The sequence below is a fragment of the Eptesicus fuscus genome, chromosome 13, assembly GCF_027574615.1.
Source record: "Eptesicus fuscus isolate TK198812 chromosome 13, DD_ASM_mEF_20220401, whole genome shotgun sequence".
Lineage (NCBI taxonomy): Eukaryota > Metazoa > Chordata > Mammalia > Chiroptera > Vespertilionidae > Eptesicus > Eptesicus fuscus.
In genome coordinates this window covers 78,288,456-78,303,916 of record NC_072485.1, presented here as the reverse complement: position 1 = coordinate 78,303,916, position 15,461 = coordinate 78,288,456, and the positions used below count along the sequence as shown (strand labels likewise).

At 54.6% G+C, this 15,461-nt stretch overlaps 1 protein-coding gene across 1 annotated transcript; it reads left to right on the top strand.

Moving 5' to 3' along the window:
- Positions 1-2,567: 2,567 nt before the first annotated feature.
- On the top strand, positions 2,568-14,867 carry ANKRD13D (ankyrin repeat domain 13D). The gene is made up of 15 exons (XM_008146877.3): positions 2,568-2,676; positions 3,215-3,350; positions 3,456-3,580; positions 4,545-4,590; positions 4,672-4,815; positions 5,051-5,240; positions 11,542-11,608; positions 12,008-12,089; positions 12,307-12,368; positions 12,461-12,591; positions 13,396-13,553; positions 13,679-13,795; positions 13,878-14,041; positions 14,119-14,210; positions 14,527-14,867. The coding sequence occupies exons 1-15, from the start codon at positions 2,587-2,589 to the stop codon at positions 14,738-14,740; spliced, it is 1,818 nt and encodes a 605-aa protein (XP_008145099.2). The 5' UTR covers positions 2,568-2,586; the 3' UTR covers positions 14,741-14,867.
- Positions 14,868-15,461: the final 594 nt, after the last annotated feature.

The following is a 15,461-nucleotide window of genomic DNA, read 5'->3' as shown; positions in this document are numbered from 1 at the left end:
GGGCTGGGCTGCCAGCGAGAGGGGCCAGTTGGGCCAGCCCTCGCCACCCCGGGATCGTCAGTGTGCCCCATGGGCTGTCCAGCCCCAGCCCCATGTCCTGTCAGTGCCACTACCCACAGGGCGCCACCTCACCCGCCGCATGCCCCCTCGTGCCAGTCGCGCTGCCGTGTGTGGTGTCGCGCGTTCTCCCCCAGCGGCTGGGTTGGCTCACCCTCCCCTCCCATCTGCTCACTCCCTGGGGCGTTTCTTTGCCGATTTTTGAATGTGATTTTAAAGTGAAAAAAATGAGATTATGCGTTTTTATAAAAAAATGGTGCCTGACTTTGGCTGTGTCAGACTCTTTTGTGCCCCATGATCGTTTGCAGCCACCCTTGGGCTGAGGCGTGAGGGGAGAGGGTCGTGGTGGTGCCAGGTCGCCTCCACCACCATGGCAGGCATCCAGGGCCAGCCTGCCCAGGCCCAAGCCCTCCCAGGGTGGGGCAGGAGCCTCCCCTTCCCCTCCCCCACCCCACCCATCCCCTCTTGCTCCCACCCTGGGGGAGCAGAGAGGGTCTTCCGCCCCCTGCCCCTGGAAGCAGGAGGAGGTGTCTGAATTTCGCTTCTTGGTGTCACGTTTGGACTGACTGACTCCAGCCGCCAGGCACAGTGCTGAGGGCAGCGTCATGGACAGACAAGCACCTCTGCCCTCGGGGCCACAGTGAGCCTCCGGGCCCTTGGCCTCCCCTCTGGCCTTGTGCTGCACCCCTAGCAGCAGTCGGTGAGGCCTGAGGGACTCCCCAGACTCCAGTCAACTTCTTTTTCCCCAGGTCCTGCCCCACAGGCCCCTATGGGTGATGTCTGTTGCTGCCCACCCCATGTAAGGTTCTGCTGGGCAGGGCTGAGGGGCACAGGACCAAAGCACAGCATGGCAGGTGGTGAAGGAAGGCTGCTGGGGTGGAGGCTGAGACTTGAAAAAGGCCTTTGACCTGGGCCTCCAGTATTGAGGTGGGGAGGTGGGGGTGTTTCTGATGCAGGGATGGGCCAGGCAGTCGGGAGTGGCTCCAGTTGGCAGGAGCACTGTGGGAAGGAGCCAGGCCTGGGAGGCCCTGAATGCCAGGCTCAACCTGGCTCAGAGCCCAGTGCGCACTTAGTGGCCACAGAACGAAGATGGGAATGGACGTGGAGTCTGAACTTGGATAGGCTGCGGACGGCTGGGGCGCTGGGAGCAGCTGTAGAACAGGTCACTGATTACCATGTGCAGGATGAGTGGAGGGAGGCAGAGGATGGGAGGCAGGGAGACCGCTTAGGGCTGCTGCTGTCCAGGGAAGCGATGCCATAATGGCCGTGGTGGAGGTTGGATCTGGAAGAGATGCAAACAGGCCCAATGGGAAGAACATGGACCATCAGTAATGGGCAGGACTTGGGGGCGAGAAAGAGATGGGAGTTCAAGATGGCACCTGGGGAGGCCTATGGTGCCATTCAGAGTCAGGACAGCCGGGGAGCACAGCAGGCCTGCGGGAAGAGGGTGAAGGGGGCCAGATCTGGTGGCTGCCTCATCACCCAACAAGACCAGGGCCAGACGCCAGGCTAAGGCCGGGAGGCCTGCACCTTGGTTCCGGTGTGGGTGGAGGGGCCGGCTCTGATTTCGAAACTCTCCTTCCTCTCCTGACACTGGCAACGAAGGGCAGCCTCTGCCAAAGGGATCCACGCGGTGGGTCAAAGCCGTTCACCGTGGACAGTCCTCCACCAGGAGAGGTCAGAGCTGGCCAGGACTGCCCTCCCCACCCCCAGTGCCCCTGTTCCTGACTCGGGGCCCTGGGGGCCGTCTTCCTGCAGGGCTGGACCCAGTCCTGCGGTGCAGCCACCACCAGACACGGGCCCAGGTCCCTCGCGAGGCGAGGGGGCCGCGCCAGGCTCCCTGCTTCACGCTGAGCTGGCCATCATACAGTGGCCGGGGTGGGAGGGCGGGAGGCGGGCAGGGGAAGGAAGGGGGACGGGGCCAGCAGGACCGCTGGAGAAATACGATAACCCTCGCGTAGCAGAAAGGCAGCCCGCTGCGCGCGCACGTCCCGGGGTCCCAGTCCCCGCCCCTCGACGAGACGCCCCACCCCTGGTCCCCCTCCTTCCCCTGCGGGACCCGCAAGGCGGGGTCTACGCTGGGCTGGAGCGCCCCCTGCAGGCCGCGGACGGAGCCGTAGCCAGGCCCCGCCTTCCGGACCGCCCTCCGCAGACCCTCTTTCCGCAGAGGCCGCGCCTGGCTTCGCCCTGGCGCGCGTTCTTGCCACCGAGGCTGGGCAGCGCGGCCGCCAGACCTCCGCGCACGCGGGCCCGGCTGCGGTTGCCATGGCTGCAGGTGGCGAGGGGCGCGCGGTCCGACGCCCCGCCCCGCCCCGGCGCAGCCCCGCCCCCGGCCCGCCCTCCCCGCCACCTGCGCCGCCGCTGCCGCCTCTGCCGCGGAGGCGCGGGGTTCGGGGGCTGCGGCGGGTGTAGCTGGGGCGCTGTGAGGACGCGAGGCGAGGGGGCCGCGCCGGGCTCCAAGCAGAGGCACGGCCGGGCCGCCCTCGCCACGCCCGCCCGCCCGCCCGGGATGCGGCGCTGAGGCCCAGCATGGCCGGCCCGGGCCCCACCTTCCCGCTGCACCGGCTCGTCTGGGCGAACCGGCACCGCGAACTGGAGGCCGCGCTGCACAGCCGCCAGGTGAGGCCCACCGGGCACCCGGGGCCGTCCTCGGGGCTCCGCACCCAAAGCCGTGGCCTCCATCCTGGAGGCCTCCCGTCCCCGCCCGGCGCCGCAGCCGCCTCCCTGCTCCCCCTCCCCGGGCCGATGGAAGCCCAGGTGACCTGTCCCTCTCGCTTGCGCCTCGCCCATCTCCCCGCTTCACACTGCACCCAGCCCCTGATCTCTCGCCACGCCACCCCAGAGCCAGGCTGAGAAGGAGCAACCCGGTCCTGGTCCCCAGGCCGGTCCAAACTCTTGTCAGCCGCAGCTCTACCTCTGCCTGGCCAGGCCCCACCATTGGGCCCACAGCTCTGTCCCTGGCAAAGCACCGGAGAGGCGGGCAGGCCCTTCCCACCTGCCCCTGCCCCTCCCTGCAGGGCCAACTAGGTGCGCCCCCTGCCATCTCCACCGCCTGTCCGCCTCCTTTCCCAGGGGGGCTTCCAACTCTTCAGCCCAGGGGTCTTCTGGCCTCTGCCTTGCTTTCCTTGCCCTGTGCTGAGTGTCCCACCTCCCCCAGCATGACATCGAGCAGGAGGACCCCCGGGGGCGCACCCCCCTGGAGCTGGCCGTTTCCCTGGGGAACCTGGAGTCTGTGAGAGTCCTCCTTCGACACAATGCCAACGTGGGCAGAGAGAGCTGTCAGGGCTGGGCAGGTACTGCGGAGGGCAGGCGGGCTTCCCTGAGGGTGACGTGGGGTGGGTGAGTAACCAGACCCGGGGCCATCAAGAGAGCACCCTTCAGCAGCTTGGTGCCCCCAGTCCTGCAGGAGGCAGTCAGCACCGGGGACCCCGAGATGGTGCAGGTGGTGCTCCAGTATCGGGACTACCAGCGGGCCAGGCAGAGGCTGGCTGGCATTCCGGAACTGCTCCACAAACTCCGCCAGGTACAGCGGGCACAGAGGGGTGGCCAGTGAGAGGAGTCGGGGGCCGTGGCAGGGGGCTGACGGGCTGCGTGGCGGTCACCCTGGTCACCCCTGCCTGGCCTGGCCTTGGAAGGGCACCCGGCTTGTGCAGCATGCTTTCCCAACACTGCCGATGAAGTCCCCCCGCCCCCCCCCGCTTTTTTGTGTGTCTGTCTATCGATATCTCTGATTATTATTTTTTCTTTAAATTCTTTATTGTTTAAAGTATTATAGATGTCTCCTTTTCCCCCCATGGACCTCTCCCCAGCCACTCCCACTCCCCAGCACATGCCCTCACCCCCGAAGTCCCTCTGATGACCCCAGCCCGGGGTCACGGAGGAAAGAGAGGCGCACAGGCCCACAGGGACAAGAGTGGGTCTTCTGGAAGGAAAGCTCTTACCGGCATTAAGGGTCTCCTAGTGCCAGAAATCTCAACAGAGCTTTAGACCGTGGGCTCCCTGGTGAAGGCAGATTTTCTGGAGGGAGGATTTCATCCAACTCTAGGATGCGGCCTGCACTTCTGGAATACCTGTCCACCCTTCTCAAAGCACCCGGGGAGGTGGGGGGTTGAGAGAGCACACTACCTCCTTCCCCCCATCCCAGGGGCAGGCCCAGAGGGGGTCCTTGTGCTCCGTTTACAGATGAGGATTCTGGGATCCAGAACAGTCAGGAGCTCCCTCGGGGGCCCCCCCAGCACGCCAGCAGCCAGGTTGAGACTGGCCCTCAGATCTTATAGTTTGATTGCTGAAGGCCTTTTTAGGGCAGCCCTTGGCCCACCCTTTCCTGGGGAGGGGATGGTTGTGATGGGGGCATACAGGGCCATGCCAGTGCATCAGGACTTGCTGAGGGGCTCGGCTCCCAGAACGGGGCTGCAGACAGGAGCTGCCCAGGCCCACTGGCCCCCAGAACCAGACAGGGCCCTGACCGGCGCTCTGATCTATCTCAGGCCCCTGATTTCTACGTGGAGATGAAGTGGGAGTTTACCAGCTGGGGTGAGTGGGGACTGCTCGGCTCCAAGGGGCCTGGGTGGGACCTTAGGGAAAGAACCCTGGTGACCTCTGTGCCCCCTGCAGTGCCCCTCGTGTCCAAGATGTGCCCGAGTGACGTGTACCGCGTATGGAAGCGGGGTGAGAGCCTCCGGGTGGACACCAGTCTCCTGGGCTTCGAGCACATGACCTGGCAGCGTGGCCGGAGGAGCTTCATCTTCAAGGGCCAGGGTGAGCTCTGGGAGACTCGCCGCGGGCTCCAGAGATTCTCCTGTGGCTTGTGAAGACACTGCTGTCCTTTCTTTCCACTCTCCAGAGGTGGCTATGGAGGTTTGGGGCGGAGGGGACCCAGGGCTGAGGCCACACCCACTTAGCAGCAGGTGGCTGAGGGCATCATGATGGGTCCCCATCCACTGCCTCGGGCCTGGCACTGATTTATTCTCCTCTTACATCCACTGGCTGGCAGAGGCAGGGGCCCTGGTGATGGAAGTGGACCATGACCGGCAGGTGGTCCACACGGAGACGCTGGGGCTGGCCCCACCTGAGCCAGAGGTGCTGCTGGCCGCCATGCGGCCCACTGAGGAGCATGTGGCCAGTCGCCTCACCTCTCCTATCGTCTCCACCCACCTGGACACTCGGAATGTGGCTTTTGAGAGGTTAGTTGGGGTCTGGCCGCACTGCGGGTGGTGCCCTTGAGGCTCCTGGTGCAGGTCTCTGGGAGGCTGAGCCACTTGCAGAGGCTGCTCAGATGAGGGGGGTGGTCACTGCAGGCCCAGTGTCCCCCGAAGATTGGCCACCTAAGCATCCTGTGGCAACCTTCAAGCCTGCACCTGTCTGTCTATACTGGCAGCTGCCTTCCTGGGGAAGAGGCTAGGTCAGGGTGCCCCAGTTTCTTGACTCCTAACCTCGCATATTTTCCCATAACAACAAGGATTTGGGCTGTGGTTCAGGACAGCTGTTTAACCAAAGTTGGCTCCTCAGTAGTAGAGCTGTGTCTGGGCCAGAGGCCTTTGTGGGCAGCCTAGGAACCTGACCCTTCCGGCCAGAGTGTATTTCTGTGACAACATATGCCCCAGTTCCAACAACAGACTTCAGAAACACCTAAAAGGAAAACCAAGCCGTTTCATTGAGATATAATTTTCATATACCATCCAGCTTATCTATTTCAAGTGTACAACAATTCAATGGCTTCTGGTGCATTCACAGATATGCAACCATCACCACAGTTAATTTTAGGACATTTTATCATCTCAGAAAGAAACCCTGTATCTTTTACCTATGAACTCCCATCCCCTTATTCCCTCCCCCAGCGCTAAGCAACTACTGATCTTTATAGATTTGCCTATTCTGGACATTTCCTATGATATGTTGTCTTTTTCTTTAAAAAAAATAAATAAATTTTTATTGACTTCAGAGAGAAAGGCAGAGGGAGAGAGAGAAACATCAATGATGAGAGAGAATCATCAATCAGCTGCCTCCGGCACGCCCCACACTGGGGACCGAGCCCACAACCCTGGCATCTGCCCTTGACCGGAATTGAACCTGGGACCCTTCAGTCCGCAGGCTGACGCTCAATCCACTGAGCCAAACCAGCTAGGGCAAGATGTAGTCTTTTGTAACTGGCTTCTTTCATGTAGCATAATGTCTTCAAGGTTCATCCAAGTTGGTAGCATAAAGCTGCATCATTATTTTTTATGGCTGAATAGGTTGTATGAATATACCACATTTTGTTTAATCATTTGTCCATTGACATTCTGATTATTTCTACCTTTTGACTCTTATGAAAAATGCTGCTATAAAGAGTAGTGCACAAATGTTTGTATGGACATATATTTTCATTTTTGTTGGGTATATACCTAGGAGTAGAATTGCTGGGTCATGTGGTAACTGGATGTGTAATTGGAGAACTGCCAGGCTATTTACCAGAGGGACTAGCATTTTCTATTCCTGCCAGTGGTGTATGAGGATTCTAATTGCTCCACATCCTCACTTAACACTTACTGTTCACTTACTTATTTTTGGATTATAACCATCCTATTGGGTGTGAAGTAGTATCTCACTGTGGTTTGATTTGCATTTCCCTAATGACTAATGGTGTTGAGCATCATTTCATGTGCTTTTTGGCCATTTGTATATCTTCTTTGGAGAAGTGTCCCTTCAGATTCTTTGCAAAATTGGGTTATCTTTTTATTATTTAGTTGTAAGAGTTCTTTTTATAAATTCTAGATATACTAGGTAAGTCCCTTATCAGATACATGATTTGCAAATATTTTCTCCTATCCTGTGAGTTCTTTTCACTTTCTTGATGGTGTACTTTGAAGCACAAAAGTTTTATATTTGTTTGTTTTTATTTTGAAAAACATATTAAGATGGTATTAGAGGCAGCATTTTTCTTTTATTATTTATTTATTTATTATTTTTTAAAATATATTTCAGAGAGGAAGGGAGATGGAGAGAGTGAGAGCAGCATCAATGATGACAGAGTACCATTGATTGGCTGCCTCCTGCATGCCCCTACTGGGGATCGAGCCCAAAACCTGGGCATGTGCCCTTGATCAGATTTGAACCCAGGACCCTTCAGTCCACAGGCCGACGTGACGCTCTATCCACTGAGCCAAACCAACCAGGGCTGTTTGTTTGTTTTTAAAGGATAGTTTATTGATTTTTAGAGAGATAGGAAGGAAGAGAAACATTGATGTGTGAGTGCAACATCAATTGGCTGCCTCCTGTACGCCCCCCACCGGGGACTGAGCCTGGAACCTGGTCATTTGCCCTGACTGGGAATTGAACCAGCAACCCTTCGTTGCACAGGATGACCCCCAGCGGAGCCACACCGGCCAGGGTGAAGCACAAAAGTTTTTAATTTTTATGAAGTCCAATTTACCTATTGTTGGTTTTTTTTTTGCTTGTACTTTTAGTTTCATATCAAACAATACTTTGCCAAATCCAACCAAAGTCATGAAGATTTTCCCCTATATTTTCTTTTTAAAGTTTTATAGTTTTTGCTCTTACATTTAGGTCTTTGATCCATTTTGAGTTAATATTTATATATGGTGGGTTCAACTCCATTCTTTTGCCTGTGACTATTCACTTGTACCAGCACGATTTGCTAAAAAGACTGTTATTTCCCCCCATTGAATGGTGTGACATCCCTGTGGAGAATCAGTTGACCATAGATGTATGGGTCTATTTCTGGACCCTCTACACCAGGCGTCCTCAAACTACGGCCCGCGGGCCACATGCGGGTGTTTTTGCCGTTTTGTTTTTTTACTTCAAAATAAGATATGTGCAGTGTGCATAGGAACTTGTTCATAGTTTTTTTTAAACTATAGTCCGGCCCTCCAGCGGTCTGAGGGACAGGGAACTGGCCCCCTGTTTAAAAAGTTTGAGGACCCCTGCTCTACACTATCCCATTGATCTATATATGTGTCTTTGTTCCAGTGCCACCCTGTCTTAATTGATATTGCTTGGTAGTAAGTTTTAAAATTGGAAAGTGTGAGTCTGACTTTGTTCTTCTTTCTCAGGATTATTTTGGGTATTCTGATTCCCTTGTAATTTCATATGAATTCCCAATTCAGCTTGTTAGTTTCTACAAAGAAATCAGATGGGATTCTGATTTGAATTTCAACCAACGTTTCACAACTGCGAATTCCCAGCCGCGGTTGGTTGACTCCATGGATGCAAAGGGCCAACCGTAGTTAATTCTGGGGGGAGTCAGAAGTTACACAGATTTGCAGTTGCATGGGAGTAGGCACCACTAACCCCCCCCTTGTTCAAGGATCAACTGTATACCTTTTACACTTCTTTTGATAAGTTTATTTTTTAAGTACTTTATTCTTTTTGATGCTGTTGTGACTGAAATTGTTTTCTTTGTTACATTTTTAAATTGTTCATTGCAAATATATAAAAATACAGTTGATCCTTGTGTATTGATCATGTATCCTGCAACCTTGCTCGTCTCAAATAACTCATTTTTTAGTTGTAATGGACTTTTAGTGGATTTCTTATGATTTTTATATGTAAGATCATGTCATCATTTAATAGAGATAGTATTACTTCTTTTTATCCAACCTGTTTTGTTTTTTTAATTTCTTTTTCTTGTGTAATTGCTTTGGCTAGAATCTCCAGTGAAATGTTGAATAGAAGTGGCAGGAACAGACATCTTTGTCTTGTTTCTTTTTTCTTTTTTTAAAAAAAATATATTTTATTGATTTTTTACAGAGAGGAAGGGAGAGGGATAGAGAGTTAGAAACGTCGATGAGAGAGAAACATCGATCAGCTGCCTCCTGTACATCCCCCACTGGGGACGTGCCCGCAACCAATGTACATGCCCTTGACCGGAATCGAACCTGGGACCCTTCAGTCCGCAGACCGACGCTCTATCCACTGAGCCAAACCGGTTTCAGCTTTGTCTTGTTTCTGACATTGGGGGAAAAGTATTCAGTCTTTCACCGTTAAGAGTGATGTTAGTTGTGGGTGCCCTTTATCAAGTTGAGGAAGTTTCCTTTTATTTCTACTTTGTTAAATGTTTTTTTATTATGAAAGTGTTTGAATTTTGTCAGATGCTTTTTTTCTGTGTCTATTGGTATGATCATGTAACTTTAAAAAATTCTATTGATATATGTTACATCAGTTGACTTTCAGATGTTGAATCAACCTTGTATCCTCTGGTGCAGTCCACTTGGTCATGGTGTATGATTCTTCTCATATGTTGCTAGATTTGGTTGGCTAGTATTTTATATTCATATTAATAAAGAATATTGGTCTGTAGTTTTTTCTTGTGATGTCTTTGTCTGGTTTTAGTATCTGGGCAATTCCTCATAGGATAAGTTAGGCAGTGTTACCTAGCCGGTTTGGCTCAGTGGATAGAGTGTCGGCCTGCAGACTGAAGGGTCCTGGGCTTGATTCCGGTCAAGGGCACGTACCTCAGTTGCAGGATCCTCCCTGGCCTGGGCCCTGGTCTGGACGCATGCAGGAGGCAACCAATCGATGTGTTTCTCTCACATCGATATTTCTCTCTGTCTTCTACTCTCTCTAAAAAATCAATGGAAAAATATCCTCGGGTGATTTCAGAGAGGAAGGGAGAGGGAAAGAGAGATAGAAACATCAATGGTAAGAAAGAATCATTGATTGACTGCCCTCTGCAGGGCCCACACTGGGGATCGAGCCCACAACCCGGGGATTGAACCGTAGCCTCCTGGTTTGTAGATCGACGCTCAGCCACTGAGCTACGCCAGCCAGGCGGTATTAATTCTTTAAATGTTTGGTGGGAATTCGTTAGTGAAGCCATCGGGGCCTGGGCTTTTCTGTGGGTAGTTATTGTACTGCCACTTCAATCTCTTTACTTGTTACAAGTCTATTCGATTCTTTAAAAATTTGTTTTGATAGTTTTGTCCCTTTAGGATTTGTCCATTTCATCTAAATTATATAATTTGTTTGGGAATAATTATTCATTTGTATACTTTTATAATCCTTACTTCTGTAATGTCAGTAACAATGGCCCCTTTTTTATTTCTGATTTGAGTAATTTGAGTCTTGTCTGTTTTCTTGGCCAATCTTGCTAAAGGTTTGTCAATTTTGTTGACCTTTTCAAAGAACTCTCTTTTGGTTTACTTTCTCTATTGTTTTTCTATTCTATATTTCATTAATTTTCACTGTAATGTTTATTATTTCCTTCCGTCTGCCTGTTGTGGGTTTACTGGGCTTTTTCCCCAGTATCTTAATATGGAAGGTTAAATTATTGATTTGAGATTTCTTCTTTCTTTCTTTTTAAATATATATTTTATTGATTTTTTACAGAGAGGAAGGGAGAGGGATAGAGAGTTAGAAACATCGATGAGAGAGAAACATCGATCAGCTGCCTCCTGCACACCCCTTACTGGGGATGTGCTCACAACCAAGGTACATGCCCTTGGCCGGAATCGAACCCGGGACCCTTCAGTCCACAGGCTGATGCTCTATCCACTGAGCCAAACCTGTCAGGGCTCTTCTTTCTTAATATAATCATTTACAGTTAAGAATTTCCCTCTAAGCTCTACTTTAACTGTGTCCCATAAGATTTTACATGTTGTGTTCTCATTTCCATTCATCTCAAAGTATTTTCTGATTTCCCTTTTGATTTATTCTTTAATCCTTTGGTTATTTAGGAGTGTGTTGTTTGCTTTCCATATATTTGTGAGTTTCCCGAATCTTTTTTCTGTTATTGAATTCTAGTTTCATTCCATTGTGATTGGAGGACACACACTGTGTGCTATCTGTCCTTTAAGTTTTATCGCGGCTTCTTTTATGGCCTAGCATATGGTCTATCCTGAAGACTATTTTACGTGCACTTCAGAAGAATGTGTGTTCTGTTGTTGGGTGGAGTTTTCTAAGGAAGTCTGTAAGTCTAGTTTATGGTGTTGTTCAAGTCTTCTATTTCCTTGTTGACCTTCTGCCTACTCATTCTCTCCATTATTGAAAGGGAGATATTGAAGTCTCCAACTATTATTGTTGAATCAGATATACTTTTATTTTCAACTTTTTATCATGGAAAACTTCAAATATTTATGAAAGAAGAGAGGAAAGTATGATCTCCCAAATTCAACATTTACTAAACATTTTGCCCGTCTTGTTGAATCTATCCTTCCTCACCTTTTTTCTTTTTTCCTGGACTGTTTTAAAGTACATCCCAGATGGCATATCATTTCAACAGTAAATGCGTTTGCACGTGACTCTAACACACAAGGATGTTTTTAAACCCAGCCCAACACTATCATACCTAACGAAGTTAACAATAATGCCTCAGCACGTTCTAGTCCCCAGTCCTTGTCCAGTCATCCCAGCTGTCCAGGCATCCTCCTCCAGGTCCCTGCATGTTTCACAGTGAGAAGGCTGATTGGAGGGAGTCTTAGGAAGGGAAGGCTTTGGCCAGGGTTGCGGGGTGCAGGGCCTCATGAACTCCTGTTTGGTCTGTTTCAGGAACAAGTGTGGTATCTGGGGCTGGCGGTCTGAGAAGATGGAAACCGTTAGCGGCTACGAGGCCAAGGCAGGAGAGGCTAGTGGTGGGGGCTGGGGTAGGACAAGGCCCAGGACTCCACTCCTTCTCCTCGCCCACCACCTGGAGGGAGAGGCAGAGGAGCCTGTGGGCTGGAAGCCCTGTGCGGCCCTGGGAACTCAATGGGGCCCAACCCCCCAGCGCCTACTGACACGTAGGGGTTGCCCACGGCACAGGTCCCCCACCCAAGTCACTGAGATGAAAGCAGACCATTTTCCCGTCATGAGTGACTTCCCAGGGTTTAGACCCTGCCATCTCCTCCACTGTGGGGAGCGAGCTCTCATCTGTGCCTGGGGACAGGACTTGGGCCCCTGGGGACAGGACTTGGTGAGGCTGAGTGTGGGGAACAGGCTCTGAGTCCCCAGCTCCCCCTGTCACCCCGCTCCCCAGGTGTACAGTGCCATCAATGTGGAGCTGGTGACACGCACACGCACGGAGCACCTCTCTGATCAGGACAAGTCGAGGAGCAAAGGTAAACCCAGGTGCGCCTGCTGCTGCCCAGTCACACCATGTGGTGGGATCACCCTGGTCTAGGGGGGCCAGAGTATCTGGGACAAGCTGAGGGGTCACCCCACTCCCGTCTGCTCAGTCTTCCACTTGACAGGAGGCTCCCAGGGTGGATGGTGGGTGGGGGCAGCCTGGGGTCAGTGGCCTAAAGTCCCTTCATGGGCTCCCACCCTTCTCCTTAGGGGGGAAGACTCCGTTCCAGTCCTTCCTCGGGATGGCCCAGCAGCACTCCTCCCACAATGGGGTGAGCCAGGGCTGGGGGCAGGGGCTGGGACCACTGGGCAGGGCCAGGCAGGTGCTGTCCTGAGCGCTAAGCGGGGTCCTGGGGCCCACCAGGTTCCTGTGCAGCAGGCAGCCAGCCTCACCAACCCCACAGCCATTTCCCCCGATGAATACTTTGACCCCAACTTCAGCCTGGAGTCACGGAACATCGGCCGCCCCATCGAGATGTCCAGCAAAGTACAGAGGTGAGGCCCGGGACTAGTTGGGACTGCCGTCAATGACAGGGACCCTGCCTGGTTCCCCTGAGCTCTGACAGACTCCGGTCACACATGGGCCTGCAGGGGAGGGGATCCACTCTCAGCATCCGGCTCGGGACTTGGCCCAGAGGACTGGCCACTCTTCTTTGGTGAACGAGCAAATGAATGAGCAGGCAACACCACCCATGTATGGGTTTCTATGAAATGTGATGGCACTTGCTGGGGGCCAGCTTTGGAGCAGAGTGGGGAGGGCCCACAGCTCTACCACCTCCTGGCTTCGTGGCCCACGGAACGATCTTCCTCTCCCGGAGCCTGGCCTCTCAGTAACTGAGAAGTCACACTTGGGCACTGGGAGGGTCTGATGAGCCGTGACATGGAGCTTATGATGGGCCCAGCACTGTCCCAGGAGCCTCTCTCAGCCACCCAGTGCATCTGAACCCTGGCAGTCCTGACCTGTGGCTGTGCTGGCCCGCTGTGGGCTGAGGAGGTGGTCAGGGCTGTAGACCAGGCTCAGACTGAAGCCAGCAGCCCAGCCTTGCCCTCATCTGGACGAGTTGAGCTAGCACAAACTACCATAGGCTCCAGCCTGAGCCCAGGGCCTGGGGGCGGCTCAGGCCATAGGACCAGAAGGTCACAAGCTCCTGGGGGAAGCAGGCAGGGGCAGCTGAGGAGAGAAGAGGGAACCCAGGCCAGGCAGAAGGCCAGAGGAAAGGCAGGTGTCCGGAGTGGGTGGGCTTTAGGAGAGGGGCCACCAGAGGTTCCTTGACCCACGTCCTGCGGTTGGCCGGGCAGATTCAAGGCAACACTGTGGCTGAGCGAGGAGCACCCGCTCTCCCTGGGTGACCAGGTGACACCCATCATTGACCTGATGGCCATCAGCAACGCTCACTTTGCCAAGCTGCGGGACTTCATCACCCTGCGCCTGCCACCTGGCTTCCCAGTCAAGATTGGTGAGAGGGTGGCGGGGCAGCAGGGAGGCCTCAGGCAGCTCCAGGGAGTGGGGTGGATGGGCCCCAGGGGCCAGCACAGGTGGGTGTGTGGCCGCAGTGGCTCAGGCTTGGCTGTCTCCTCACAGAGATTCCCCTTTTCCATGTGCTCAATGCCCGCATCACCTTCAGCAACCTGTGCGGCTGTGACGAGCCTCTGAGCTCGGTGTGGGTGCCAGCCCCTGGCTCTGCTGTCCCCGCTTCAGGTACTGCTGTGGAGGGAGGGGGCCGCATGACTTGCTGGTGTTTGAGTCCTGGGGGCTGAGCGTGGCCTCTCTGTCCCCCCAGGGAGCCCTTTCCCATGCGAGGTGGACCCCTCGGTGTTCGAGGTGCCTGAGGGGTACAGCGTGCTGGGCGCAGAGCGCAGCGAGCCCCTCCGCGACGAGGACGACGACCTGCTGCAGTTCGCCATCCAGCAGAGCCTGCTCGAGGCCGGCACAGAGGCGGAGCAGGTGGGGTGCGGGCAGGGCGGGGCCTGGCTATGGGCAGGGGTGGCAGAGATGACAGCGCTGGGCTCTGGCTGCTGCAGGTGACTGTCTGGGAAGCCCTGACCAACACCAGGCCTGGCACCCACCCTCCTCCCCGAGCCATGGCCTATGAGGAACAGCTTCAGCTGGAGCGGTGAGTCCTCTGGGACCTCCTAGGTCCACGTCTCAGCCCTGCCCTACCTCAGGGCCGTGAGGTCCTTGGCTGGTGGAGGTGGGTGGCAGGGAGGTGCTTGTCCCAGGGTCACCTTCCATTAGCATCACTCCCCAGCACCGAAGGCGGCGTGTGGGATGGGAAGACAGGGCCCCACCTTGTCTCTTCGCTCTGATCTCCCAGGACCCAGCCACCCTGTCCTTGTCCTTGTCCTTCAAAGCCATGTCCCAGCCCTCGGCCTCCTCCTGCAGCCTTGGTGCTCACCTGTCTGCTCTCCCTCTCACACCGTTCCTTGAAGGGCCCTCCAGGAAAGCCTGCAGATGTCCACAGAGCCCAGGGGCCCGGGGTCCCCTCACAGGACCCCCCTGGCCCCGACCCCCCCAAGCTTTGAGGAGCAGCTTCGTCTGGCCCTGGAGTTGTCCTCACGGGAACAGGAGGAGCGGGAACGGCGAGGGCAGCAGGAGGAGGAAGACTTACAGCGGATCCTGCGGCTCTCGCTCACGGAACACTGAGCTCTGATTGCCCAGCCCCTGGGCGGGCTGTCCAGGCCACCCCCACACCCGCTTTTGTAACTTATTTATTTATAAACTGTCTGCTGCTGAGTCTGGGGCCTGGAGCCCTGGGGATGGGCTTGCATTGGAGACCAAGATGGAAATAAAGAGACCTTCAGCGGCAGGCTTGCTCTGCTCAGTTGGGTGGAAGCTGAGGGGAGACACTATGGGTGATGGCGTCAGACCTGGGTTCAAATGTTGGCCACGGCCCCCTTAGCCTCTCTGAGCCTCAGTTTCCCCAGCTGTAAAATGAGACCACTTGCTACCCCGCCAGGGCTGCCGGGAGGGAGGGTAAAAGGAGCCAGCATGTGTCAAGTAGGTGCTTCATAAAAATCAATTCCCCTGAGCCTGTGCCACCTACGGAAGATCCAGGTTCCTCCTGCCACCCAGTCTGGCTTTCCCAGAACCCACTCCTGCTCCTGTCAGGAGGGGGCGACACGGAGCCTTCAGACTACTTACAGCCAGAGCCCCCTGCCCCCCGGGCCTGGGTTCCTGCTCTGACTCGGGCACAGTCTAGGAAGTGTTTTGGGCAAGTCACTTCCCTCTGCGAACCTGCTCAGCCCCACCCTGCTCACCTCCAAGGTGGCCCTGAGGATCCCCCGCGCGCAAGTCTCCAGTGATTCACGCTGAGAGCGGGAGCACAAGGGTCAACCAGCATGGAGAAATAGGTTTGGGGTGCCCC

What these genes read in the sequence shown, in the direction of transcription:
- ANKRD13D (XM_008146877.3), top strand. Translation starts at nt 2,587, where the DNA reads ATGGCCGGCCCGGGCCCCACCTTCCCGCTGCACCGGCTCGTCTGGGCG. An exon ending in GTGGGAGTTTACCAGCTGGG is followed by an intron (nt 4,591 to 4,671) that starts GTGAGTGGGGAC and finishes TGCCCCCTGCAG; the next exon opens with TGCCCCTCGTGTCCAAGATG. An exon ending in GGACAAGTCGAGGAGCAAAG is followed by an intron (nt 12,090 to 12,306) that starts GTAAACCCAGGT and finishes CCTTCTCCTTAG; the next exon opens with GGGGGAAGACTCCGTTCCAG.